Source organism: Bos indicus, chromosome 6 (genome assembly GCF_029378745.1).
Source record: "Bos indicus isolate NIAB-ARS_2022 breed Sahiwal x Tharparkar chromosome 6, NIAB-ARS_B.indTharparkar_mat_pri_1.0, whole genome shotgun sequence".
Taxonomy (NCBI): domain Eukaryota; kingdom Metazoa; phylum Chordata; class Mammalia; order Artiodactyla; family Bovidae; genus Bos; species Bos indicus.
In genome coordinates, this window is record NC_091765.1 from 105,468,540 (window position 1) to 105,495,164 (window position 26,625).

The 26,625-nt window shown below is 47.3% G+C and overlaps 1 protein-coding gene across 5 annotated transcripts; it reads right to left on the reverse strand.

The window, feature by feature from the left end:
• On the reverse strand, positions 1 to 26,611 carry ZBTB49 (zinc finger and BTB domain containing 49). Of its 5 annotated transcripts, none has more exons than XM_019963089.2 (8): positions 26,472 to 26,611; positions 21,451 to 21,621; positions 17,033 to 18,135; positions 13,600 to 13,646; positions 6,642 to 6,715; positions 4,817 to 4,899; positions 4,569 to 4,730; positions 1 to 1,080 (listed from the first exon to the last, which is right to left on the reverse strand). In XM_019963089.2, the coding sequence occupies exons 2-8, from the start codon at positions 21,600 to 21,602 to the stop codon at positions 404 to 406; spliced, it is 2,298 nt and encodes a 765-aa protein (XP_019818648.2). In that variant the 5' UTR covers positions 21,603 to 21,621; positions 26,472 to 26,611; the 3' UTR covers positions 1 to 403. The 5 variants fall into 5 exon arrangements, with proteins under 5 accessions (XP_019818648.2, XP_019818649.2, XP_070647896.1 ...); XM_019963090.2 differs by having other exon boundaries at positions 26,511 to 26,587; XM_070791795.1 differs by lacking the exon at positions 26,472 to 26,611 and adding an exon at positions 21,114 to 21,308 and having other exon boundaries at positions 21,451 to 21,590.
• Between the last annotated feature and the right edge of the window lie 14 nt (positions 26,612 to 26,625).

Genomic DNA, 26,625 nt, shown 5'->3' on the forward strand with positions numbered 1-26,625 from the left:
TATGCAGAAAGGCAACTTCCATTTATTCAAATTAAATTATTGTATGAGTTCCCTATACAAATAAAACCTTTTTTGTAAATAAAAATACAAAATGCTACAAATTTCAACCATGTAAAAATGCAAAAATAGTATCTGGATTATTATAGATGTGTATTTTCCCTTTACCATGACCAAAATGTGCGGCGTTCCCCGCAGTCCATACCGCCCGGTCCATGAGCCTTGTTCAGTCCCACGTGCCCCTCCGCGAGGGGCCGGGAGGCTTTCTTCCGCACGCTGAGCTCAAGGTGCTGGGGCGCTCAGCCCCTCCAGGTCAGGATCGGGCTCTGTCTGGAGCTGGTGAGAAGGCGTCCTGCCCCGAAGCCCGGCCCCAGCGCCCGACGCTGAGTGAGACCCGACAGGGGCGTCATTGGTCTAGCTCGCTTTCGTTCTGCAGCGTCTTCATCGCCAGCCCCCAGAGGGTCATGCTAGAAAAGAACTGGCCCTCCGAGTTCCTGTAGGCGGGGGCAGCGGCGCGGCTGCCCAGGGGGTCGGTGCAGGGGGGGTGGTCCAGGGCCGCCAGGGACGATCGCAGGGCGGCCACGCCGTCGGCCTGCAGCGGCTCAGCGCCGGCTGGGGCGTCCACGTCCGGGTAGCCGTAGGCCTGGTGCTGCGCCGGCGGCACGTGCGGGGGCTTGGCCAGCTTCACCGGCTCCAGGCTGAGCTTCTCTGACTCACTCGGCCCGTGCTGGGGCTGAGCCACCGGCTGGAACTTACAGGGGCTGTCAAACCCCGCCACCGAGTCCTCATCCACCGGGTGCGCGGGGATTTTGACGGACACGGCGGGCATCAGAGGCACGGACACGTCCTGGGAGAAGGAGTCGGAGCTCTGGGACCGCTCCAGGTCCGGGGCTTCGATGGCCCGCGCGAGCGCCTCCAGGGCGCCCGGCCCCTCGTCACTCGCCCGGCAGTGCGTCTTCTTGTGCCTCCGCAGCACGGCCGAGCGTGTGAAGCACTTGTTGCACACGTCGCATGTGTACGGCTTCTCCCCGGTGTGCGTGCGCACGTGCCTGCGGAGGTCGCCCGACCCTCCGAAACACTTCCCTGCAGGGACAGACAGGGCGCTCTTCAGAGGAGGACGTTCGGGAGGATGTCCCCGCCGCCCCCAAGTGCCAAACGACCCCGCTTTCCTGTGAACTCGGCTGCGCCCTGCTGTCACCCACTCATGCCGGTTCCAGACCCTTCCACGCCCCTCCGCTGCAGCCCCCCAACCTGCAGCCTCGGTCTCCACGTGCCGTGTCACCTGAGGGCTCCGGAGCCCCATCCCCCTGTCCAGGAGCATCCCCTGGGGGGCTGGGCGCCTGCCTGACAGCCCACGCTGGGAAACCACATCAGGGCTATTCTGCTATCCCCAAATCGAACACAGCCAATCGCTACTTGAGAAGCATCTTTTCGAAAGTTACTTATACACTCCATTTTTAACGTAATTTTACGCTCCTTCTCCAGGTACTATTTCCTTTCTCTAGGTATAAGCTAGAGGTAGGTGATCTAAGGCCTACCATGAGGTCAGAACACCAGAAGAGAAAAACCAATACATAACCGTATAGAAGCCATTTACAAAGGACTGAAACAAACTATGCTTTGTTTGAAAAGACGCTTGCCCCTTGGAAGAAAAGTTATGACCAACCTAGACAGCTTATTAAAAAGCAAGGACATTACTTTGCCAACAAAGGTCCGTCTAATCAAAGCTATGGTTTTTCCAGTAGTCATGTATGGATATGAGAATTGGACTATCAAGAAAGCTGACGCCGAAGAACTGATGCTTTTGAACTGTGATGTTGGAGAAGACTCTTGAGAGTTCCTTGGACTGCAAGGAGATCCAACCAGTCTGTCCTAAAGGTGATCGGTCCTGAGTGTTCACTGGAAGGACTGATGCTGAAACTCCAATACTTTGGCCACCTGATGCAAAGAACTGATACACTGGAAAAGACCCTGATGCTGGGAAAGATTGAAGGTAGGAGGAGAAGGGGATGACAGAGAATGAGATGGTTGGATGGCATCACCAACTCAATGGACATGAGTCTGAGTGAACTCCGGGAGTTGGTGATGGACAGGGAGGCCTGGCGTGCTGTGGTCCATGGGGCTGCAGAGCCGGACACGACTGAGCAACTGAACTGAACTGAAACAAACTACATGATTTACATGGACACACCTTTCAGAACTTATCACGTAATCCTATGTCCCTGTATTTGAATTCTCAGCTATCCAGCCCTGGTCAAGCAATGGTGGGCTGTTTGGACTGCTTCCAACTGTTTGCTACTATACCTGAGGGTCAGCTCACATCATCCTTCCCCTTGTTTCCTTAAGATAAATTCTCAGTAGTGGACATTATGTGGCAAAAGGCGTCAAAGGATATAAATTTCATTTCAGCCACAGGAGAGTTCCCTAGAGAGGGGAAATGGGAGGAGGAGTCTTTCCTTTGTACAAGTCAAGACAGGGGCTTGATGCGGGTCCCTAGGAGGTCACAGTGGAGCAGCACCTGCCTCCGGCATGGGGAAAATGGAGACAGCTCGCTTACTGTATGGGCGGCAGACAGAGAGAGAGCAGACGGTCACCTCTTCACCCGCGTGGGCCTGCAGACCCCAGAGCACAGAACGTGAGTATTTCCACAGATCAGACGAGGGTCATGCTTGCAAGGAAGCCAGCCTCAGAACCTAAGAGGACTGCCCAGAGGGGCAATGGGACCCCAACAGAGAAAGCCTCCTCAGGATGAACGGCTACAAAACCGAGGGCTAAAGGAGAAAGTCCAGCCAGAAGAAAATGCACCTTTCCATCCTGCAAAGTGCAGCTAAGTGCTGGGGAAGGAGAACAGCATGTAAGGGGGAGGCTGTCTTACAAAGAAGGTGAAGGAGGAGGGAGGGAGGAAGAGGCAGAGAGGGCGGGAGGGGGAGGAGGAGGGAGGGAGGAAGAGGCAGAGAGGGCCCGGCTTTCAAGTCAGCAAAGCTCAGACTGTGAAGCCACCATGAAGTGGAAACTGTCTTTTGAATCCAAGAAAACGAAAACATACACCCACACATACACTTGCATGTGAATATTCCTAGCAGACGTGCTAAGTGAAACGAAGTCAGTTACAGAAGGCCACACATCACAGGATGCAATTTCTATGAACTGTCTGCAACAGGCAAACCTAGGGACGGAGAGCAGGCCAAGGGTTGCCGAAGGAGCGGGTGTGGAGTGACTGCCCGTGGGCACGGGGTTTCTTTTCTGGGGTGATGGAAATGTTCTAAGACCGTGGCGAGGGCAGCATAGCACTAATACACCCCAACTGCTGACATGTTCACTCCAAATGGGTAGGTCCCATAGACAGGACTCAACTCAGGAAAGCTGTTACTACAGATCCGAACCGGTCACACAGAATCACTCTCGCTCCCTTCTTCTCCCTGCTTTCCCCGAAAGCTGACCTCATCTGGGTCAGAAGCCTCAGGCAGTGAGCAGCGGGGAGGGGTGGAGATGAAGGACAGGGGGAGACAGAGGCCCGTTGCGCTGCCTCTCCTACAGGGTCATAGCGGGCAAAAGCAGGTCCTGGCTGGAAGGAAGAGAACAGTGAATCTGAGGTCAAGTTCACAGTCGTAATAATAATAACCGACATCCTACACTAGGGATTTGAGACTGCAACTGTGATTGAAAGTGATGCAATTTTATCCTCTAAGAGGGAGCAGACAAGTCACGGAGCTGCCGATACTGGTGTCCAGGGGATCTGACCCAGCTTAAGCGGGAGACATGAAGGAAGCTGCCTCCAGCCACGTCCCACATATCCTGCCCTATTTTAGGGACCAACCACAATGAGAACAGAGCCGCTCCGAGGATGCCCCAATTCCAGGCTCCCCACGGCCTGACTCTGAGCATTTTTCCTCTTTGTTCTAACCAGGTAATCATAAAAATGGTTACTCACTCATTCAGTCCACATTGCCAGTGGCACACATGTACACGTGTGCGCACGCGCGCGCGCGCACACGCACACACACACACACACACACACACGCCCTCCCCTAGTTCTTTAGAAGCTCCAACACTCTGTGATCACGGGTACTTAACTCGAAGCCCCAGTTCCCTGGCCTGTGAAGTGATGTGCCTGGAAACTGAGCCTCCCGATGACGTCACTGATGCACTAAATGCTGCAGAGGTGACCTTTGCTTTGTGACACGTGACACGATCTCAAGAAGCACCCCTCCCGAGCCCACTGTGTGCCCCCAATGCCCCGCAGGCCACTGTGCCCTGGCCCTGCAGCTGCACCGCACGCTCTCCCCCACTTTTCCCACTGCCAATGCCCCGTGGCACCTGGGACTCTGTTATCAGTCACCTTTGTATCTAGGGCAGTTGCCGAGACTTTGGGTAAATGCCACATGGACACAGATGAATCAAAGACCAAGGTGATCAAGAAATAGCAATCACTTCCATGCTACCCACGAGGAGAGGGGTGACTTATCTGAGCCCCCACTAATGACCAAGGACAGTGTGTGGGCACAGAGCCCGGCATCCTTCCCACGGGGAGGAGCAGGTGAGCACGGGGTCTGAGGTGGGCGGAAACTTACCACAGGCAGAGCAGCTGTAAGGCCGCTCGCCCGTGTGCCGGATTCTGTGCTTTACCAACTTCCTCTGCATGTTAAAAGACTTCCCGCACTCATCGCAGGTGAAGACTTTGTCAGCCGTGTGCGTCTTTTTGTGCTCCTTCAAATTACTGAAGTTACTGAACCCTAGAGGAGACCACACACTGGAGTTAGGCTGAGGGACGGAGAACATTTTAGTCGGAAATCTTCTGAAGGGAGACGCTCGGCCGTACCTCGACCACAGATGTCACACAAGTGTGGCTTTTCTCCTGAGTGGATGATAATGTGACGCTGGACATCTCCCGAGGCTGCAAACCTGCAAATGCAATTTGGAAAGTCAATTAAGAGCCTGCCTGCGTCACTGCAGACCTTTCTAACTCCAAGTCGCCCAGGGAGGAGACGAGCTGCTCCCTCGGAATGTGACCAGGAGTGGCCTGATTTCGTTTGAGATGCTCATTAGAAAAGAACATCTTTTTTTCCTCTTCTTTTTAAAGGAAGAGTAGAGAATGATCCTAATGTTTCATTTCTAAAACAGTTTTTCCCTACCTACTTGCGTTAACCTTTCTTCCTCAGAGGTGATCGCTAGGTGGGCTGGGGGGGTGGAGGGGCAATCCCAGCCCAACCCAAGCCCCGGTGTGGAGCTCAGTCCCTCTCTGTCCTGCCTCACTTGATCGCAGGACCACAGGTTGCATCTGGGAAGATGTATCTGGGAAGACTATAAACGCACGCTTTACTTCTAAATGGGAGTTCAGAAGGCTCACACTGAAAACACCCTGAGAAACAAGACTTTCAAGGACCCGCCCCCAGCGAAACAGCAGAGGGCCTGTGCTACAAGGCACCCAAGACAGGCAGGACCCGGGACCTGGGCGCTAAACCTGGCCTTTAGTGTCTGGGCAGCTGCAGAGACACTATCAGGCCAGGAAGCCTTTACTTCTCTGTTTTCTACCGTCTGCAGAGACAACTGCTTTTTCTGGAACTGAATCAAGGGTGCTGCCCTATCCCAGTAGAAGACTGTGACTATAACTGCCCCATATCATCCCACCCCCACCCCCGACTCCTGAATACGAACCTATCAGGGGCAGAAAATGTCAGTGTTCCCATCATAGCACTTTGCATATGCTGCTAAGTCACTTCAGTCGTGTCTGACTCTGTGCGACCCCACAGACAGCAGCCCATGAGGCTGCCCGGTCCCTGGGATTCTCCAGGCAAGAACACTGGAGTGGGTGCCATTTCCTTCTCCAATGCATGAAAGGGAAAAGTGAAAGTGAAGTCGCTCAGTCGTGTCCGACTCTTAGCGACCCCATGGATTGCGGCCCACCAGGCTGTTCATCCATGGGATTTTCCAGGCAAGAGTGCTGGAGTGGGGTGCCATTGCCTTCTCCGACTTAGCATATAGTAGGTGCCTAATAAATGCTAAATGGCTGAATGGTTAAATGGATGAAGAAAACACTAGTGACTGGTAGAGGCCTGGCTGTTGCCTCCTGTTGCCTCCTAGAACAACCAACCACCAGATGACGGAGGGAGTGGAATCCCGACAAACGCCCCCCAAGGGGCAGGGGGTACAGGCTGCAGGCCGGTATGCCCACAGGAGGGGGCACTTCCACCTCCAGGGGCAGACTGTGGTCTCCCAAGTGCTTGGCCTCCCTGGCCTGAGGCTCGCCCGTCCTTCCTATGGCTGCACTTTCAGCCTTCTCACGGGTCTGCGAGCAGGGCTGGCGTGTCCCCAGCCCCCCTCTCCTGATTCCAGGAATTGAGGCTGCCGAGTCTCATTTCCCTACCAGATGGTCACCTCCGTGGGACCAGTCATCTTTTAATAGACATTTCTGGAATGTATGGACATTTTAGCATAATTCTGTTTCCCGTAAAATCCCATTTCCTACGACTGCATCCTAGATTCCTTTTGATTAACATGTCCATCTCTTTCCACTGTTCTCATGTGTGTCACATGAAAGGCCAGCAGGTTTGGCTCTGCTGTGTTCCTGGGTGACAGCGGCCCCCTCGAGGCTCGGAGATGCCGAGACGGTTCCTCTCGGGCGGCTGACCGAGCCCTGCACTGACCTCTTCCCGCAGATCTCGCAGATGTATGGCTTCTCCCCAGAATGCCGACGTAAGTGAGTCTGCAAGTTACCCGCCTGTGGAAAAGGAAAAGAAAAAATATGCCAATAATGGAAAAAAAACTTTTTTAAGGGCACATACATTCCAAAGGGATACTGACAGATTTAGCCAGGTTCCAGTCCAACTTCCCAGTGAAGATCCCAGATGCACGACTCAGAAGCAGCCACGTGCAAGGAGATGGAGGCCCAGCCTGGTTCTGATTTAGGAGCGGCCCCTGCCTGGCAATGAACTGAACAGGGGGTGACTGATTTCAGCTCGGCTCCATGCCAGCCCCTGGCCCATCCCTCATCAGGGGTACAGGCCACCATGTCCCTGTAAAATGGGCCCGACGTTCTGTGGGGGCTGCTTTTAGGGTTGCTAAGCTTGTATTTTGAACAGCTGTTGATGTATTATATTTCTTGTTGTTTTTTTTTAACCTCGACCACCTACATGCAAACATCATTTGAAAAAAGGTAGTACTTGTACTTGGTCATTTCAGTATTCATTGTTTTTTTTTGAAAAACATGCTTTTGTTCATAAGGAAGGTAAGACATTTCCAAAAAGTATTTCCTCTGGTGGTACAGTTGCTCTTACTGACAGGTTGGTCATTTTTACTTCTGTGCAAAAAAAGCGAATCAGGAGATGCAGGGTGGTCCTTCAGCTGCAGGCCTTCTGTTTCTAATCTCTGAAACAGCAGGGCTTTACGAAGAGTAAGTGATTTAAATGGAGATCACAAAATAGATTTCCATGTGCTAATCAACAGGAAATCAACACTAAATTGCCTGAAGTACAGTGAAATTAAACCTGCAAAGGCCTGACATTACAAAAGCTACTGGCAAGAGTTTCAAATTGGGACTGGAAAACACAATCTTCCATCGCTGTACTGTACGTTAACAGTCTCAATCTGTCACTTCCCGACTTAATTTTTTATAGTGTTCTGCTATGAAAAACACTGAGGAGGACGAAGATATCCAGGGTAATAATGTGCAGGCCTTACGTACAAAATAAGCCAAAAATAGAATGAGCAATAATCTCCAACTCATAAATTTGGCTTCTAATTTTTTTTTTTTGGACAGGTAAGAAGTGGATTTATTTAGAGAGAAACACACAGACATTGTGGGCCACCTCAGAAGGCACGAGTGGCTGGCTTAAACTGTATTTTAGATGAAATTCAAAGACAGTTCATGGTTATAGGACTGAAAGTATAAAGAAAACTGTGGATTTTATGTTATGTGACAGAAGATTCTTTAGGTCTATCAGATTCTGAAACCACTGAGTTAGATACTATATTTCAAAATATGATAAATATGGCTTAAGGGAAAAAAGCTGGTTTATTTTAGGTAACCAAAGAGAAAGTATTTGGCAAAACAATGGGAAATAACTAGCTTTTAACTGAATGACTATTAATAGCAATAAAACAGCAAATGTCAACAGCAATAGACATTTGGTCTACTCACACATAACAAATTACCCTTAGAAACTGGTATATTGTCTCTGTTTTCTAGGTGTACAATTGAGATTCAGATAAATAAATCAGTTGCTCTGGTTACACAGTAGGCCAGAAATTAACGTTGGTTGATCTGAGCTTAAACTCTTGTCTTCCATGAGGGCCTGCAAGCTTCTGTGAATAAGCTAGCTTGGGCTGAATTCTCAGTATGCCAGTGACTGTGCTATCCAGGAAACAGCTCACTGGATTTAAGATAACACACATTTTAAATCAGTCACTTCCAACTTTCAGAAAAGTTGGTCATTTAAATAACAATTTGTATGGCACCATCTGCTCAATAGTTTAATTAGATCCTCAGTTTCAAGTTTTTATATAAACCATGTGTTATGGTTGAAATACATTCGGATTCAATTCTTAGCAATGGTGCATCTTTCCTTTTTAAATACAGCTTAACAATTACTTGTTTTCAAAGTAAATAAAACTGAATAGTCTTCTACTTAACATTACAGTGGTGGTGGTTGAGTAGCTAAGTTGTGTCTGACTCTTGGGACCCTATGGACTGTAGCCTACCAGGCTCATCTGTCCATGGAATTCTCCAGACAAGAATACTGGAGTGGGTTGCCATTTCCTTCTCTAGGGGATCGTCCCAACCCAGGAATCGAACCCAGGTCTCCCGGATTACAAGCAGATTCTTTACCGACTGAGTTACAAGGGAAGCTTAAATATTACAGTAAACAATAGTAAAACAAACTTTAAGATGTTTTCTTAGCTATTTAATACTGATAATGTATAATGAAAATAATTATCGTTCCCCCTGATAAAGAAGCATATATTAGTCTGATAAATGGCATAAAAGTAGATTAAATAATGGAAAGATTCAGGCAAAAAAAATTCAATCATGCATTCAGATAATGTATACCAAATTACATAGCAAATTGGGGCCCTGATTATTTGCCCTTTAGTCAAAAGTCTTTATTTTTAGTAAATTTTGCTATGCTCTGCGTGCTTGCATGCTAAGTCACTTCAGTCATGTCCGACTCTTTGTGATCCTATGAACTGTAGCCTGCCAGGCTCCTCTCTCCATGGGATTCTCCAGGCAAGAATACTGGAGTGGGTTGCCATGCCCTCCTTCAGGGGATCTTCCTGACTCAGGAGTTGAACACTAGGCTCTTGCATTGCAGGTGGATTCTCTACCACTGAGCCACCAGGTTACTAATTATATGCTAAGTACACAGACAACATCTTAGAAATTATCTATATACTGCTGGATCCATGAAAACTCCAGCAAGTGGTAAATACCAGTAGGTCTCCTTTGTTAAGAGTTTACTATGAGTGGAACACTTGGCTCACCAGTTACAAACTGACTTTCAGAGAATCCTCACAATGTCCTCATAAAGTGTAATTCACCAGCTCCAGGAGGTAAACAGAGGCCCTGGGAGGGGAGCAGCCATGGCCCCTACAGCTGGGACGGAACACTCCCCAATTCGACTTTGTCTGTGGACTCAGCTGTTGGGCTGAAAAATATTAGCAAAAAAGGAATTCTACCCTTTCTAAGTGGACACCACTTTAGTTTAGGACGGAGTTGTCAGAACTCAAAAACTCTGCTGCAGAAAAGAAGTTAACACCTGGTTTGTTGAATAATTTAAAAAACAAACTCCTTCCAATAGGCACCTGAACCTCAGCATTTAATCATGATCAAATCAAACACATGTTCTTAGGCAGAGTACTCTTCTAGTGGTGGGTGACTGTTTCTGTACAGAATAGGGAACTGTGAAACTTTAGAGACAAAAGAGAACTCAGATCTTAAAAGTCATCTTGAGAAGTTTTAAGACTATAAAACAGGAAAAAAAAAATCTGGAGATTAACATAAGGCTATCACCTAAGGAACAATGATTACTCCATTGATAAAAGGACATTTAACATCAAAAGCGTGGGAAATACCACCTCAGAGTTGAAGAATAATTTAGGTTCACTGAAGTATTATTTCTGGCACATTCACCACAGATGGGATGCAGCTTTGCGACCTCTGGCATGGGGCCGCATCAGCACCCTGGAACATGTGTAAGCAGCCTCCTAGGGATGCAGTGCCCTGTCAATCACACCCTGGACAAAGGAGACGCGGGGAGGGTACTGAACCTCTCAGAACCCGTCCTTCTGCAGCAGCTGTTCAGGGTCTCTATTCTGCTTCACTGGAGAGGCGAGGCAACCCCACTCCTCTCCCCCAAGACAGCTGAACACACCGGGTTTCCCTTTGCCTGTTTTTCTTGTGACAGGTATTCCCTACCTGCCATGGTCTTAGATTTCTCCTGTTTGCACTGAACAGCCGGGTTCTCCTGCACACGGGAGACACGTGGCTCCAAATGGGGCCTCGTGCATACTGTCAGCTCCTGCATGACTCTCACTTGCTGTCATCCAGGCAAGGGCCGAGTCCAAAATAGCATTAATACACGCAGAGCCGGCTGTCACAATCTAGGCTTATCACAGCTTTCCCAAAGCTGAGGTAAACTGTTTGCTGACTCATTATTAAGGTGGTGGCTATTTTAATTTTTTTTAAAGACTAACCAACCCTATTAAATACTACAATGAATAAAAAGTTAATTCTTATTGGTAGGTCTGCTTTCTGATTTCTGAATCTTCCAGAACGGAGGGTTATTTCCAGTCCACTGTAACCACATGTATTCCAGTTCATTTCAGAAATGAAGGACAGGTTACTAAAGTGTAAACACCGCCATTGCTCCCTCCGCCTGGAACGCCAGAGCCTCAGGCCCATCAAGGCCTCCCATCTTCAGGGCCCCGCCCCAGGGACACATCCCATGACCTCACCCACCCAAACATCACAACTTTCAGGTAGGAACGACCACTCCCCTCTTCACCCAAACTGTTCCCTGTAAAACAGCCATGGAAGTTCCACCGTTTCATTGTGCTTTACCACTTTATGCACCTGTTTCTTCCTCTAAACACAAAGCTCCTTGAAGCCTTATTCATCTTTGTGCCCCAGCGCAGGCAGAGCTCCTCAGACATTGTAGGTTTTTAATAAATATTTGTTGAAAGAGTCCTTATTCACAAAAACTTCATCATTAGGAGGTAAAACAGCGATATACATCTAAAAACCATAAATATATGGTTATGTTCATTAAAAAAAAAACCTTGATGTTTATAAAAGTCTGATAAAAACACAGACACCGATATAGAAGAGGATTTCTGTAGCGTCTATCAGACACGGCTGCCCTTGGTGGGACTCGAGAGGAACGTGTAGGACAGGTCTGAAGCAGAGGACAGGGTGCTATCAAAACCACTGTACTCAAACGCACCAACACTGAAGCCCCAGCCCCAACCAGCAGCGTCAGAATCTCTGAGGGTGAGCCCCGGCATTAACTCCAAGAGAGAAGGCTGAAGGCAGACTCAATGCCTCAATGTCTGGTTTCACTTTATTTGGCTAACAGTGAAAACCCATGGGATTCCGAGCAAGAAAAGGATAGAACCTAAACTGTTACCACAGTGTAAACGTATAAAGGACTTTCACGTCCATTTTTTTTCCATTTAATCTTCATAATATTCCCATGCGGTGGTATCATCTCTATTCTAAGAATTAGAAAAATGAGACCCAGAGAAGTTGTGATTGCTAACTATTAATGGCCATTAAGCCACTTTTTACGGCTTCCCATTACAGCAAAGCTGGAAAGATCAAAGTGGTGGGGGGTGGAGTGGGGGGGAGTGTGCCTTCGGAAGACTGGTCTGTAAGAGCAGAGAGGACAGAGAAATGAGAGGCAATGGCCACAGGAGAGGGACTACTGATGTGTCCTGAGGACTCACCACAGGCCAGGCGTGATGCTGAACATCTTTAGTTGCTCAGTTGTGTCTGACTCTTTGCGACCTCAGTCGTGTCTGACTCTTTGTGATCCCATGGACTGTAGCCCACCAGGCTTCTCTGTCCATGGGATTTCCCAGGAAAGAATACTGGAGTGGGTTGCCCTGTCCTTCTCCAGGGGATCTTTTCAACCCAGGGATCAGACACTCCTCTGCCTGCATTTGCAGGCAGATTCTATACCACGGAGCCACCTGGGAAGCTGACTGTCTTATAAACTCATTTACTCCTCACACACCACAGGGGTCAGTGGTCCCCCACCCCTGCTTCACAGATAAGGAAGCCAAAGTGCCAAACATGGAGCTTGTCCAAGGTCAAAGCAGAAAACCAGAGGCTGGATCCAAATCCACACTGTCTGGCTCTAGAGGCCAAGTTCTGACCTCCAGGGGAGGCTGGCTGGAAGCAGCACCGGCCTCAGCTCGAGTGCATGGCAGGTAGACCAGCAATCCCTCCACTCAGCTCAGCAGAAGCTTGGTGGGGTGCACAGCCCCTGACTGGACTGATAAGGCCACGGAACACACTGGGGCGTGGCGAGTTGTGGCTCACAGCCAGCAGGAAGAGTGAAAAGCAGCCAGACGGCAGGTCTGGGTACGTGGGAGACTGAAGAAGGGGACGTGTCAGCGCTGGGGCCACGCCTGCGGTTCCCGTGCTCCACGGGGTGAGGGGGTCCAGCTCCCCCACCAAGGCCCAGCCCCAGGGTCCTTCCCCAGTCAAGGAGCATCTGTACATGCTCTTACTCCATGATTACCATGCGAGTGTAGAAACGGTTGTGAACTGTTTCCTCTGGGCACTGGGCCTTGCGAGCAGCTTCTGGGAACAGCAACCTTCTGTCACAGAAGGATAAGCAGGTTCCCACAGCCATTCTACCGCGTTCAGAATTTCCTCCGAAACCTTCGCTCTCTCTGTCTGGCGCCCAGGTCAGTACAGAGCCTACAGGAGGACACAACACATACTGGCCAAGTGAGAGGACGTGTGCAAAGGCAGGGAATGCCAAGTGTGTGGTCTCTTCTCCAACACCCTAACACCTACAACCCCAATAAGAGTAAGAAGGCATCTGTCTTGGGTCCAGCCTGGCATAAACTGCAGCCCCCACGTGTGTGTTCAGTTGTTCAGACTCTTTGCGACCCCACGGAGTGTATCTCGCCAGGCTCCTCTGTCCACGAGATTCTCCAGGCAAGAATACTGGGTTGCCATTTCCTTCTCCAGGGGAATCTTACCCACCCAAGGATCAAACCCTTGTCTCCCATACTGCAGGCGGATTCTTTACCACTGAGCCTCCTAGGAATCCCGCAGCCCTCAAGTGGTGCTCAATATGGTTTATATCATGCACAGGAAGAGAAGAAATATATTCGAATTAGACCCATCGTTAATGAGGGAAAAGGTATTGTGAGAGTTCACAGTTATGTTTATAAAGAATGGTACCCCCCACAATGAGCTAGAAATTTTTTTTCTTGAAAATTATTTTCTCCTGATTTAGTCTGAAGTCTTTTAAGTTACAGATATCATCAGAGTCTTCTCTCACAAGTTCCAAAATTATGTGTCATCTGTAATAAAAATAAACACTGGTTTTCAGGTTTTTGATTATTAACAATAAATAAAAGTATTCCCACCTGAGAGAAGTGTTTCCCACAAATGCTACATTCAAAAGGTTTCTCACCTAAAACAAAAGAAAACAACAGCGGGTAAAATCATTAGTAATACCTGCACGACAGTTTTCCACTTACAATGTTTAAACTGCCTTCTGTGTCCCACCATTCAAAACAGCATATAATACTTCATCATCAGGGTACGAACATGGGGAGCCTCTGTCCTCACCATCTCTCTCACCCTCAGATACAGGCAGAGATGATAAAAGTGAGATCTATATCTGCGTGTGTGTGTGTGCTCAGTCACGTCTGACTCTGTGACCCCATGGACTGTAGCCCGCCAGGCTCCTCTGTCCATGGGATTTTCCAGCAAGAATACTGAAGGGGTTGCCATTTCCTCCTCCAGGGGATCTTCCTGATCAAACCCGAGTCTCCTGCATTGGCAGGCGGATTCTTTACCACTGAGCCACCTGGGAAGTCCCAATCTATATTTACTTCTCTCTTAAAAAAAAAAAAAAAAAGGTTCTTCAAATTTAAACCCGTATTTAAATCAAACATATTTATCTGCACTCAAAAGTATACTGGGGCTTTGGACACAGATTTCCCCTTCAGTTGAAAATCAAATGTGAGTTTTCTTGCTGAACAGCACAAACCCATCTTTTAGCCTGGCTCCTGCACTGACCACAGGTGAGTCCTAACAGAACCAGGGGGACTCATCCAAACAGAGCAGGACCTCCTGAGCGTGTGCTGGGAAAAAGCCCCTCCCCACTGCCTTTTAGCCTTGGTTGAAACGTGCCAACAGGGGAAAAGAAGATTCCACCATGGGACGTGTTCCCTTGCTGACTGCTTGGCCCCTCTGATTTCAGCAACTTTGAATGACCACATTTTGGGACAGAACAGATGTAGAGAATGGAACTCTACTACAAAGAAACCACAACGGTTCTGAAGACAGTCTCCAGAAAATGGTCTGTTTAAAGACATACTTCAGGTACTGCCTTTAACCTATAGAACCCTAATAAACAAACAGACCCCATGAAGGCCAAGAACCTTTCACTTTCCCCATTCCCCTCAAATCAAGTGCTTTCATTAAGATCCCTTCTAAAAAATAATGTTTCCCCTCCTATTGTGTTGCTGGAGTTGGCTAGCTTTCTGGACTTCTGCTAAAGGACTTTTGATCTTATCCTCAAACTGTTTAATGGCTTCCCCAAGGACGAGTGGGGAGCTCCTGACCACAAGTACTGGTGACCCTTGAAGCGCAAGGTTTTAACTGTGCAAGTCCACACACACATGGGTTTTTTACAATAGTAAGTATTACAGTAGTACATCATGGAGGTTGGCTGAATCTGCAGATGTGCAGGGACGGGTACATGGAGGACCAACTATAAGTTATACCAGGACCTGACCGCTCAGATGGTCAGCATCCCTAAGCCTCGAGTTGTTCAAGGCTAACTGTAATTATAATCACATGGATACGGCATTTTGAACTACATTTATGTCTGAAGATAAGGGAGATAACAGATAATGTTACATTAAAGCCCCCACTATGAGATACGAGAGTCTGAAAAAAGAGGTTACTAGTTCCTAAGAGTCTCAGGTGACCAGGGTTAATAACCCTTCACCAGTGGTTCTCACACTTTTTGCTCTCAGGACCCCTTCACACTCTTAACAGTTGAGGACCCTAAAGAGCTTTTCCTTACGTGGGCCATATCTGAAGGTACAGTCTGTATTAGAAATCAAAACGGAATGATTTTTTAAAGGAACGGCTAGACATTTTTCATTGGCCAGCAGGTGAAGCCCTCATCCCACATCCTGCAGCCTTGAGCCGACTCCACCGTACACTTGCTCTGAAGGAGGAAACGGCACCCTGCTCCAGTCTTCTTGCCTGGAAAATTCCAGGGGCAGAGGAGCCTGGAGAGAGACAGTCCGTGGGGCCACAAGGAGTCAGACACGACTGAGGGACTGAGCACTGTACACTTGTTGGGGGAGCAGGAGGGAAGGAGGAGCATCCTACATGAGGATACAAATAGTTCTGGCCTCATTGACCCCTGAAAGGCTTCCCCAAACCATGCTTTGAGAACTGCTGCCCTTCTCGATCTGTTTATGTCCCAGGAAGCAACTGTGCCACAGAACTGTCTGACGGCTATTATCCAAAGACGTTCTTGCAGAATAAAAATAATTCTTGTTTCCTTTAAAGCTAAAACAAGTAAGTTTCTCAAATAAAAATTATACTGATCTTTAGGCTCCAGAAAATTACAGAATGATCTAAATTAAGCTTTTTCAGGGCAAAATTTAGTCAATGGACTGTCTTTGTATGGAATAATTTTGAGCAACTAGTAAAAATAACGATAGTATTTTATATTCAAATACAACAAAATTTATAGAAGGCTTTCATAAATATTAATTCAGTCTCAACAATGCAATAAGGAAGTGAATACCTAAGCAAATGGGGAATCAGGAGTGATAACAGGACATTACACCAATAGTCACAATCACACAAGCACCTTGAAAGCAGTTACTTTAGAAGCCTCCAGAACATACTCCTTCTCATACCTCGAAGATAACTGCCAATAATGTGTGTACTAGGGTCATTAGGCTTAAGTGCAAGAAAGAAAGTAATATACACGTATTATATTACATACTGTATAAATATTGTTTAGCACTTTTTCAAAAGCTTTGGAAAAAATAAATATTTTGGAATGGGGAAGAGGTATAAGCTAAGGTAACAGAACTCTGAAAATTCAGTGTTCAAATGGAAGAATTTTTCACTTGAAAATACCAAATGGTTAAAGCTGATCCTCTTTCAAAAGTTAGCCTCCTGCCTCCCAAATCACAATTTTTAAAATCTGACATTCAAAGAGGGAGGGGACATGTACACCTATGGCTAAGTCATGTTGATGTATGGCAGAAATGAAACCAATATTGTAAAGCAATTCTCCTTCAATTAAAAATAAATAAATTTTAAAAAACACATTAAAAACAAACAAAAAAATTGGACATTCAAATTACTTTTCAAAGCTTTCAGAATTACTCAAACTAAACTACTTTGGTCTGAATTAACCAACATCATGCTTAAAAAAAAAAAAATCTAATTCTAAAGAAAGAACTAAATATTGCTTATCTGTTTTAGAATTAATTTGAAAATCTGAGTGAATCAAAAGAATCTGCCATACTTTGAGATGGAAATCTTCTCAAAGAAAACCACAATTAAAAGATGAAAAGTGCACCATGTTTTTAAAATGGCTCTATGAAAGCTTTTACTAACTTAAGATTATTCTTTAAAAGACATCACCAAAAACACGAGGCAGGAGATAGCGAACACTCTCTGATTTTGGGGGTAAATATCAATGACATCATCAAGCAATAGCAAAACTTCTTACAAAAACGGAAGCAGGCAGTGGTGTCTGATCGTCTGGTATTATTTCCTTTCCTTCTGCCTGCAGGGACCAAATCAGTGTACCTGTATGAGACCGTCTGTGTAGCTCCAAATTGCTGGGGTGTTTAAAAGGTTTCCCGCACAATTCGCACGCGTACTGTCTCTGGGACTGCGGCAACTGGGTCTGGTCTTCCAGGGCCGCGGGGTCTTCGGGCCTCTCTGTCTCACTCACGCCATTAAAGTTCTCAGAATTGCTGAGTTCCTCGCTTTCCTTTTCTTCGGCGCTGGGGCTGTTCACTTTCTCCACACCGTGTTCCCGGGCAGCTTCTAGCCGCATGGTTAAACTGTCATCGGGTTTTGGTTCAGAGGTTTGCTCTGCAGATTTCTGTGACTTTAGGAAGTTGAGCTTCTTAAGGTGAATGGCCTTCTTGAGCCTCATCTGCCGGGTAGGCTGTTGGCCGGCGTGGTCGGACGCGGGGTCTGGGGCATTTTCACCCAAAGGCTGGGCCAGGAAGTTGGAAGGCAGGTGCTGGGAGGACTCCAGGACACATTCGGTGTGGCCGACCGCATAGGGCCGGCGATCCTCGGCGTGAAGGTCTGCGGAGGCGCTGAAGGTGAAAGGCTGCTCGGTCACTCGCTCATGACTGGGACAGCTGGCATGTTTATAGTACTGCTTACTGTACAAGTTTCTGAGCTTATAGTAACAATTGGGCTGTTTGAAAGGCAGTTCTGTGCAGCTGCCATCGAACGGGTCGGGGGCTTGTTTGGAGGTTTCGGCTGTGGGCGGATGAAGGCCGACTGAGGGTGGGGCGTGCGAGAGTGACCCGTCCACGGCCCTACACTGCTGGGCGCCCGCGGAGCACTCCGGCAGCAAGTGAGGTGGGTAGTTTTCACTGAGGACACAGTTCGTGTCGGGAGTCAGGGTGCTCTGCAGGGAGAAGGTGCCGTGACAGGGCAGGCCTGGAGGCTGGTCAATGGTGGCTGACTTCAAAAAGGTGTGACACAGACTGAGGACGTTCTGAACCTGCAAACACTGGGCCGTGTCCAGCATGACTTGTATGTTGTCCTGGTTAAGATCCAGATGCGACGTGTACATGAAGTCCAGGATCTGCCCGATGCCACTCACATTCTTAATATCCAAATGAAAAACATCATTCTTCTGGCCTGAAGAGTTCTGAAAGAGGCTCCTGATAAAAGAAAGGATATCTGCTTACAGGGTTAACAAACCATACATTCTGATAGCTTTTTCTTTTAAGTAATATGCATGCTAATGTTCAAAATGACTATCCTTTGATAAATGCTAAGATTAAAAATTAAGTATGCTTTTGAGAATTCCACGGACAGAGGAGCCTGGTGGGCTACAGTCCATGGGGTCGCAGAGTCAGACATAACTGAGTGACTGACACTTTCACACTTCTATCTGCAATAGCTCGGACCTGGAAGCAGGGCTTCCCAGGTGGTGCTAGTAAAGAACCTGCCTATAATGCAGGAGACGCAGGTTTGATCCCTGGGTTGGGAAGATCCCCTGGAGGAGGAAATGGCAACCCACTCCAGTATTCTTGCCTAGAGAATCCCATGGACAGAGGAGACTGGCAGGCTACAGTCCATAGGGTCGCATGGAGTCAGACACAAGTAAAGCAACTTAGCACAGCACAGGACATGGAAGCAACCTAGATGACCACTGGCAGATGAATGGATAAAGAAGTGTGGTACACATACACGGTAGACTATTACTCAGCTATGAAAAGAAATGCATTTGAGTCCATTCTAATGAGGTGGGTGAACCTAGAGCCTATTATACAGAGTGAAGTCAGTCAAAAAGAGAAAGACAAATACCATGTATTAATCCATTATATGGAATCTAGAAAGATAGTATCAACGATGCTATGTGCAGGGCAGCAAAGGAGACGCAGACACAAAGAAGAGACTTTGGGACACAGTGGGAGAAGGAGAGGGAGGGACGATTTGGGAGAACAGCATTGAAACATATACACCCCCATATGTAAAAACAGATAGCCAGTGGGAGTTTGATGTGTGACGTAGGGAACCCAAAGTTGGTGCTCCGTGACAATCTAGAGGGATGAGGTGGGGAGGGAGGAGGGAGGTGGGGTTCAGGAGGGAGGGGACACATGTATGCCTATGGACGATTTATGCTGATGTATGGCAGAGGCCATCACATTACTGTGAAGTAACTATCCTCCAATTAAAATGAATAAATAGAAAAAAGCTAACAGTTGCTATGCGACGTGAATAAGTGCCAGATCTGCTACACAACACAGCGCCTGTAGTTAACAGCACTGTGCCGCACACTTAAACACGTGTTAGGCGTTCTTACCACAGTGAAAAATGTCAAGTCTGTCAATTCCGAGTCAAGATCTAGGTGTGTTTGTGATATTATTGATTCTCAATGTTTTTCAGTATTTTTCTAATCACTCAAAATAAAACATGTCCTTTTTAAAAGCAAAAAAAAAAAAAATTAAATATGCTTCAATCCTTTAAGAAGTTTTTGCAAGCTATTCAATAAAGCAATTTGGATTAATTGAATTCATAAGCTGAATATCCAAACTTCCAAGGAAATCTCAACATAAGATTTAAAAATATACTCATTGTTCTTTTTTTTTCCAAAATGTAATTATACATATGCATTATTCATTGCATACAGACAAATTACAGAAAACTAAAGAACACACTTTTCAATATTTCATGTTTAGTCTGAAAATTAACTACCTCAAACCATAAAACACATACAAAAATACTTCCGTATCTTAAGTGTCTTAAAAACATCTGAAAATGAAAATAGCTATAATAAACCAACTCTAGATACAGTTCAGATACACACTCTTTTAAAAAAGGTTTTTAATTTGTTAATCATGGCCGAATACACAAAATGTCAAACAGCTGGCTATGTGGTTCATATGATAAATTCAGTGGCACTGTGTGCATTCGCATTGTTGTGTAACCACCACCACTACCCAGTTCCAGAACCTTTTCATCATCCCAAACAGCAACTCTATCCATTGAACAATAACCCCCATTATCCCCAGCCCCTCAGCCCCTGGCAACCACCCTTCCACTTTCCGTCTCGGTCAATCTGACTGATCTTGGTATCTGATGCTTCTCAGCAACCCAATGGTCCATAAACCAGCAGTGAGAGAGCCCTGTAAGTTAATGCAGGGAAAAGGCACCATAAGGCCCAGGTCCTTTGTTCTGGGCCTAAGTCAGGTTCACAGGTGAATGAATTTGTCTCCTGTAAAAATACTGAGTCAGGTAAGTTGTCCTGTAAGTTTGTTAAAGACATTTTATCAAATAAACTAGCCAATGTATCATAACATATAGACCTAACTGTCCTGGAAAGACAGAAGAAACAGGCAAAGCCCAAGCAGGGGACCATTTTGCACATGGGCAGAATGCTGCCTCAGGGAGTCAATCCACTAGAATACGACTTGCAGCACATATGACAGCTGAGACTTAATTTGATGATTCAGGATTATCAAGGAAAGAGTAAATACTGTTCCATGTATCATTTACTAGAGTAGTAAAACAGTATATATTTAAGGGGGAAAAGTTCTGAAAAAGTGCTTGTGTGTGTGTGTGTTAGTCGCTCAGTCGTGTCCGACTCTTGCAACCCCACAGGCTGTAGCCTGCCAGGCTTCTCTGTCCATGGGATTCTCCAGACAAGAATACTGGAGTGGGTTGCCATTCCCTTCTCCAGAGGATCTTCTCGACCCAGAGATCGAACCCTGGTCTCCTGCATCGCAGGCAGATTCTTTACCTTTAGAGCTACAAGGCAGTCCTGAAAAAGTGCTTCAGGACAGATTATTCCAGTTAACCAGAAAATGTGTGTAGAATACTTAAATGAAATACTATTGCTTGATCTTATTGTTTATAAGTAAATCTTTCACTGAGGCAAAAACAATTATAGGGATAAGTAAATTGAGTTCAAATCTGTTTTCTTAGAATGGTAAAATGTGAAAAAAAAAAGAAAATGTTTTAATTAAAAAAAAAAAGGCAAATAGGATGTTTTCCCCTCTCAGATTTCTTATTACAGAAATGTTCTTATCAGAAACTCTATTCCTCAATCTTTTTACCTGGAAAGGACAAGAAATGTATACAGAAGCCTGATATTAATTACAACTCAAAAATCAAAGACAAAGTGCCAAGTTACTTTCATGGCCCTAAATATATTTTAGTTAAAAAGACTCTTCTTCTCATGTGTGCTCAGTCGCTTCAGTTGTGTCCGACTCTTTGTGACCCCATAGACTGCAGCCCACCAGGCTCCTCTGTCCATGGGAGTCTCCAGGCAAGAATACTTGAGTGGGTTGCCATTTCCTCCTCCAGGGGATCTTCTGCTCAGGTTACTCTAAATACAAAAACGAAAAAGCCCACAATGTGCTACAAAAGATAAGGAGAATGAAATTGAGGAGAAAATAAAATTTAGACAAAAGAATTCCATTCCAGAAAAGCTTTCTCTCTGTACAATTAGAACAGTCTAAAACACGTACCTAAAGTACTGGCTGAAAGCTGCTAGAACGTTCTTATGAGCTTTAAAGCAGACTCCTTTCACCACCAACATACAGTCGCAGAGCAGGCCTTGAATCCGCTGCTCGTGCAGCTGCTGGAGAAGGTGGCAGCTGTGGGCGGCAACTGGGTCCATGCTCCACCATCCAGGAGACCTAGGACAAAGGACGCTGATAAGCAGTGATCCTTGATGCTATGACCGGACACGAAAGGGCACCCAAACCGACTGACTGATCTGTGCTTCACTGTCATGACTTCCTGTGCAACACGAACGCAGAAAGGCAAGCATTATGTCAGATGGCACGGCGCGGTCCACAGTGCCGAATCCTCAAGGGTGCTGAATGTCCAAATGACTGAGTGACCGGTTACCTACCCTTGCCCCAATGGTTGCCTGAAAAGAAAAGCCATCTTGGTTTATTATTATTATTAGCTATCATTTACTGACTAATATAGACTGGGCACTGTGCTAGGAACATTCCAGCCATTAACTCAAATAATGCTAGAAGAACCCTTTGATCACCATTTTACAAGCAAGGAAATTAAGAAACGAGGAGTTAAAGTAACGTGGCCATGATAAGAAAACTGTTATATTCCAAAGCCAGGACTTAAATCCTGGTTCCTAAACCCTGAAGTCCATGCTCCTATGCCCATGAGAAAAGGGACAGGAGAAACACAACACAGAACTTTCCTCCAAAGACTTAAATGCTAAGATACAGCATTTAATATCCTGAATCTACATCAGACATTCTCTGGCTATACAGAAGTGACACGGAAAGTTATGAAACATCCCACAATTTGACTATAAAAACTGTAACTATTTTTATGTTACTTAGCATAGTTCTCTAACTGCTTCATGATATCCATCCTGTACCTTCCCAAATAAGATTATAAAAAGCTCCAGAAAGAGAATTTGCATCTTACATTTCTTATGTGTCTTACAAATAACCGCCACAAATCATAATGTATCACATACCTCATAAGGATAATCATGGTATTTACCCAATGTTTCCTTTACGTCAGGCACTATTCTATCTAAGCCCTCTACACATATTAACTCATTCAGTTCTCAGAATAGCTGTAAGAGAGATACCACATACCATTAGCCTTACTTTACAGACAGATGAGGACAATGAAGCACATGGCAGATTAAAGATGGCCACAACATCCGTGACTCAAGAGGAGGTGGGATCTAGGTCTCCTCTCCTTGACTTGGGGCAGCCTCTATTTCAATCAACAGAACAGGTGAAAGGAAGGGTGTACAGCTGTGCTCTTTTCTGGGCCGAGGCCTTTGAGCCGACAGCTCCCACCTTCCATCTTCCGGACAATGGCTCCAGAAGGCCTGCGTTGCCAACAGGCCTGTAAGACGCCCAGCTGGAGCCAGTATATGGGGCAGGAGAAGGGCTCTGCTGAACCCAGACTTCCAGTCATCCCTTCCAAGGGACCAGACATGAGAGCAAAGTCACGCTGAAGGCTCCAGACCGGCCCCACTGCCAGTTGAACCCCATTCCCCACCCACACCACTGCAGGGCTGAAGAACCACCGGCAGAACCCTGCCTGAATTTCTGACTCACAAAACTGTGAGATAAAACAAAACAGTTTTTAAGTTACCAAGTTTTAGGGTAGTTTGTCACAAAGCAAATAGATAACCTGACCAGAGTTAGAGAGGACCGACGTGGCTAATAATAATAGGTTATCAATAAGGGCAGAGTTGGGATTTAAACCCGGGGAAAGCCCAAAGCCCACATGCTTAACTACTACTCCAAGTTACGTGAAATAGCTCCAAGGCCTTCCTTGGAATCCAGTCAGCACCCTCTTCAGTCTATTACCAACGCCTGACTGTCCAGGTGACCCCACAGATAAGCACCGAAGTAAAGCACAACACACATGAGGACGAATGTGTGCAACACAGGCTTTGTGCTATGATACAAGGAGCACAGTGTGTTGTCTTTGCGGCTCACTTTTTGACAAGTAACAAAAATCTACTGTCTTATCGATTAGCATATCTTTGGTATCCAGAAGAGTGCCTTGGACATAGTAGGTGCTCAATACATGGTTTTAAGATGGATGGAGACTCTGGTTCTTGGTGTTTTAATCTGTAAAAATAGAGGGTCCCCTATTGGGTTAGATAATCTCTAAGGTATCTTCCTGTTCTAAATCTACATTGAGAATGTGACGGTGGACTGAATGGCATCCAAAGGAAGGGAAATATGGGAAAGGAGAAAAAGGGAAACATAAGAAAAAGCTTAGATACATGCGAACGAAGAGGTGCTTCTACTGGGAATAAGAACCAGAACAGAATTTTATCCTGTAGCGACAGTTCCTAGAGCAAAGGCCCTTCGGTTCCATGAGGTGATTGATCAATTGGCCAAACACCACAGGAAAGAATTTGGGAAGTCTGTTCAGTGGGGCCACTGAAAGATTACTTCTCCAAGTGTCTGAGGTTCACACACACACTTGCCTTGGAGTGCCTCTCTTCCTCTCTGGCCATCATGCTTCTCAAGCGGCTTGGTCCCCAGCCCCCTAATCCAACCCTAATGACAAAAGCACTGGCCACGTGCACACAAGCCTAGACTCCGGTCTTAGCTCTACAATGACTCTATGATGCTACGGAGACCAATTGAGTTAAGCTGTTATGTGCCTAATACATGGCAAGATATTGTGGTGAGGATGGAAAGCTGATAAACTCAGGATGGAATGCTCCCTGCCCTCCACAGGCTGTGTCTCAGTTTGAGTCACTCAAACTTCACAGAGTGCGCACTATACACCAGGCACTGAGATGAGATGGTAAACAACTCAGATATAGTCATCCTATGCTTTCACGAAAAGTCAGTTCAGTGAAAGAAACACAAATAGGGCTGTACTGGAGATATTAAATGGGGAAGGTACAAATTCATTTGGGGGACAAGGCTCAGAAGAAAACCTTCTGGAGGAAAGACATCTATGCTGAAACCTGAAGGTTAAGTCTGCCAGAGAAAGAGCAAAGAGAATTCACCCTGAGTTTTCAGGGAGAGCAAACAAACAAACAAAAACGTGCAGAAGAGCACAAACAAGGAAGAGACTCACACATGTGCTCTGCACACAAACCCACCTCGAGTATCCAGCTTTTAAACCTGGGCAACCTGTCACTTCTGTTGGAGAATATTTCCCTCTCTGTCCATCCAACAAATTCTTTTGTGGGCTGAATTGTGTTTCCCTCCAAATCCATATGTTGAAGACTATATTTGGAGATTGGGCCTTAGGAGGTAATTAAGTTAAAATGGTAGTTAAGGTAGATCCTAATCCAATCTGATTGCTGTTCTTATAGAAAAAGAGGAAAGCTGGACATATACACCAGGGATGCTGTGCACAGAGGCAAGATCACCAGAAGGCATGGCCAGAAGGTGTGCGGCTGGGAGCCAAGAAGAGCAGCCTTGGGAGCAAACAAACCTGCTGACACCTTATCTTGGACTTCTAGCTCCCAGGACTGTGAGGAAAATATATGTCTGTTGTTCAGGCCCTCCAGGTTATGGCATTTTGCTACTGGAGCCCTTGCATACACCCTCTATTCCATTCCTGACACTGCTCACCTCCAGAGGGAAACCCTCCTTATAACCCCCACACCCGCACCCTAGTCCTAATTTAGCTTCTCACAGTTCTCTGTTCACACTGGGTTCAACCTTCATTTGCTCACCGAAGCCCCACAGTGACCACCACTGCTATTTAAGGGACCTGTCTTAAGGGTTGAAGTGAAAGTTGCTCATTTGAGTCCGACTCTTTGCGACCCCATGAACTATACAGTCCATGGAATTCTCTCCAGGCCAGAATACTGGAGTGGGCAGCCTATCCCTTCTCCAGCGCATCTTCCCGACCCAGGGATCGAACCCAGGTCTCCCGCATTGCAGGCGGATTCTTTACCAGCTAAGCCACCAGGAAGCCCAAGAATACTGGAATGGGTAGCCTCTCTCTTCTCCAGCGGATCTTCCCGACCCAGGAATCCAACGGGGTTCTCCTGCACCGCAGGTGGATTGTTTACCAACTGAACTTTGGAGCTGAAGTCGGGGCTCCCACATTTCAGGCAAACTCCTTAGCATTGCGGGATGACTCTTTACCATCTCAGCCACCAGGGAAGCCCCAAAGTGAAAATGAAAGTTGCTCAGTCGCGTCTGACTCTTCGCGACCCCATGTCCATGGAATTTCCCAGGCCAGAATACTGGAGTGGACAGCCTTGCCCTTCTCCAGGGGATCTTCCCAACCCAGGGATCGAACCCAGGTCTACCTCACTGCAGGCGGCTTCTTCACCAGCTGAGTCACCAGGGAAGCCCGAGAATACTGGAGTTGGGTAGCCTATCCCTTCAGCGGATCTTCCCGATCCCAGGAATTGAACCGGGGTCTCCTGCATTGCAGGCGGATTCTCGACCAATTGAGCTACCAGGGAAGCCCCTTAAGGGTTGAGAAGAGCAGATAAGCACTCTACTGAGTGCTTTGCAGGAAATCCTACAATAATCTTATCGAGTTAAGCACAGCAGTGTAACACGCGTTTACAGACGCGGATCCGAGGCATGGAGAGGTCGCACGGCCACGAGACTGGGCTGGGCTATAGGAGCTCTAGGGTCTTCAGCGCTAACTCTCTCAACTTTACACGGCGATGGAGGGAGCCGGAGAGAGGAGTGGGGACCCGCGGCTGCCCGCGGGCGGTGCCCCGGGCGGCCGGGAGGGGAAAGCGGGTGCGGCGTCCAGGCCGAAGGTGCTGCACACGCCGTGAAGGACGCGCTCAGGAGCCCGGCCTGGTCGTCGCGTCTCCTAGCCGAAGCACCTCACGGCCGCCGGCAGACACGCCCGACCCAGCAGCAGCTCTACGGCCCCTCCAGGCGCCAGAGGGATGCGCCGGGCGGCTGCCGGTCCCTGCCCTGCCCTACCCGGCCCGGCCCTTCGGGCGCCCAGCCCGGGGTTCCGGGCCGTTTCCATCGCCCTCAGACCCGCACGCTCTCGTGAGGCCGGCCTACCAGTCCGGCAACCCCCACCTTACCCTCAGAGACCGCTCCCTGCCCCGTCGCCTCTTCTTCACCTGCAGCCGCCACCTCCGCCCTCAGCGCTCCTGACCCGGCTCAGCCGGCAGCGGAACCATCGCGACAACACCGCTCCTCCCACAGCATTGGGTCGGCGGCACCCGCCCTCTGGCT

Coding starts and splice junctions, on each gene's coding strand:
- ZBTB49 (XM_019963089.2), bottom strand. CDS start 21,602: ATGGACCCAGTTGCCGCCCACAGCTGCCACCTTCTCCAGCAGCTGCAC. Junction 13,647..17,032: donor ACACAGACGGTCTCATACAG/GTACACTGATTT, acceptor CTTTTGTTTTAG/GTGAGAAACCTTTTGAATGT. Junction 4,900..6,641: donor TGCGAGATCTGCGGGAAGAG/GTCAGTGCAGGG, acceptor TTGCATTTGCAG/GTTTGCAGCCTCGGGAGATG.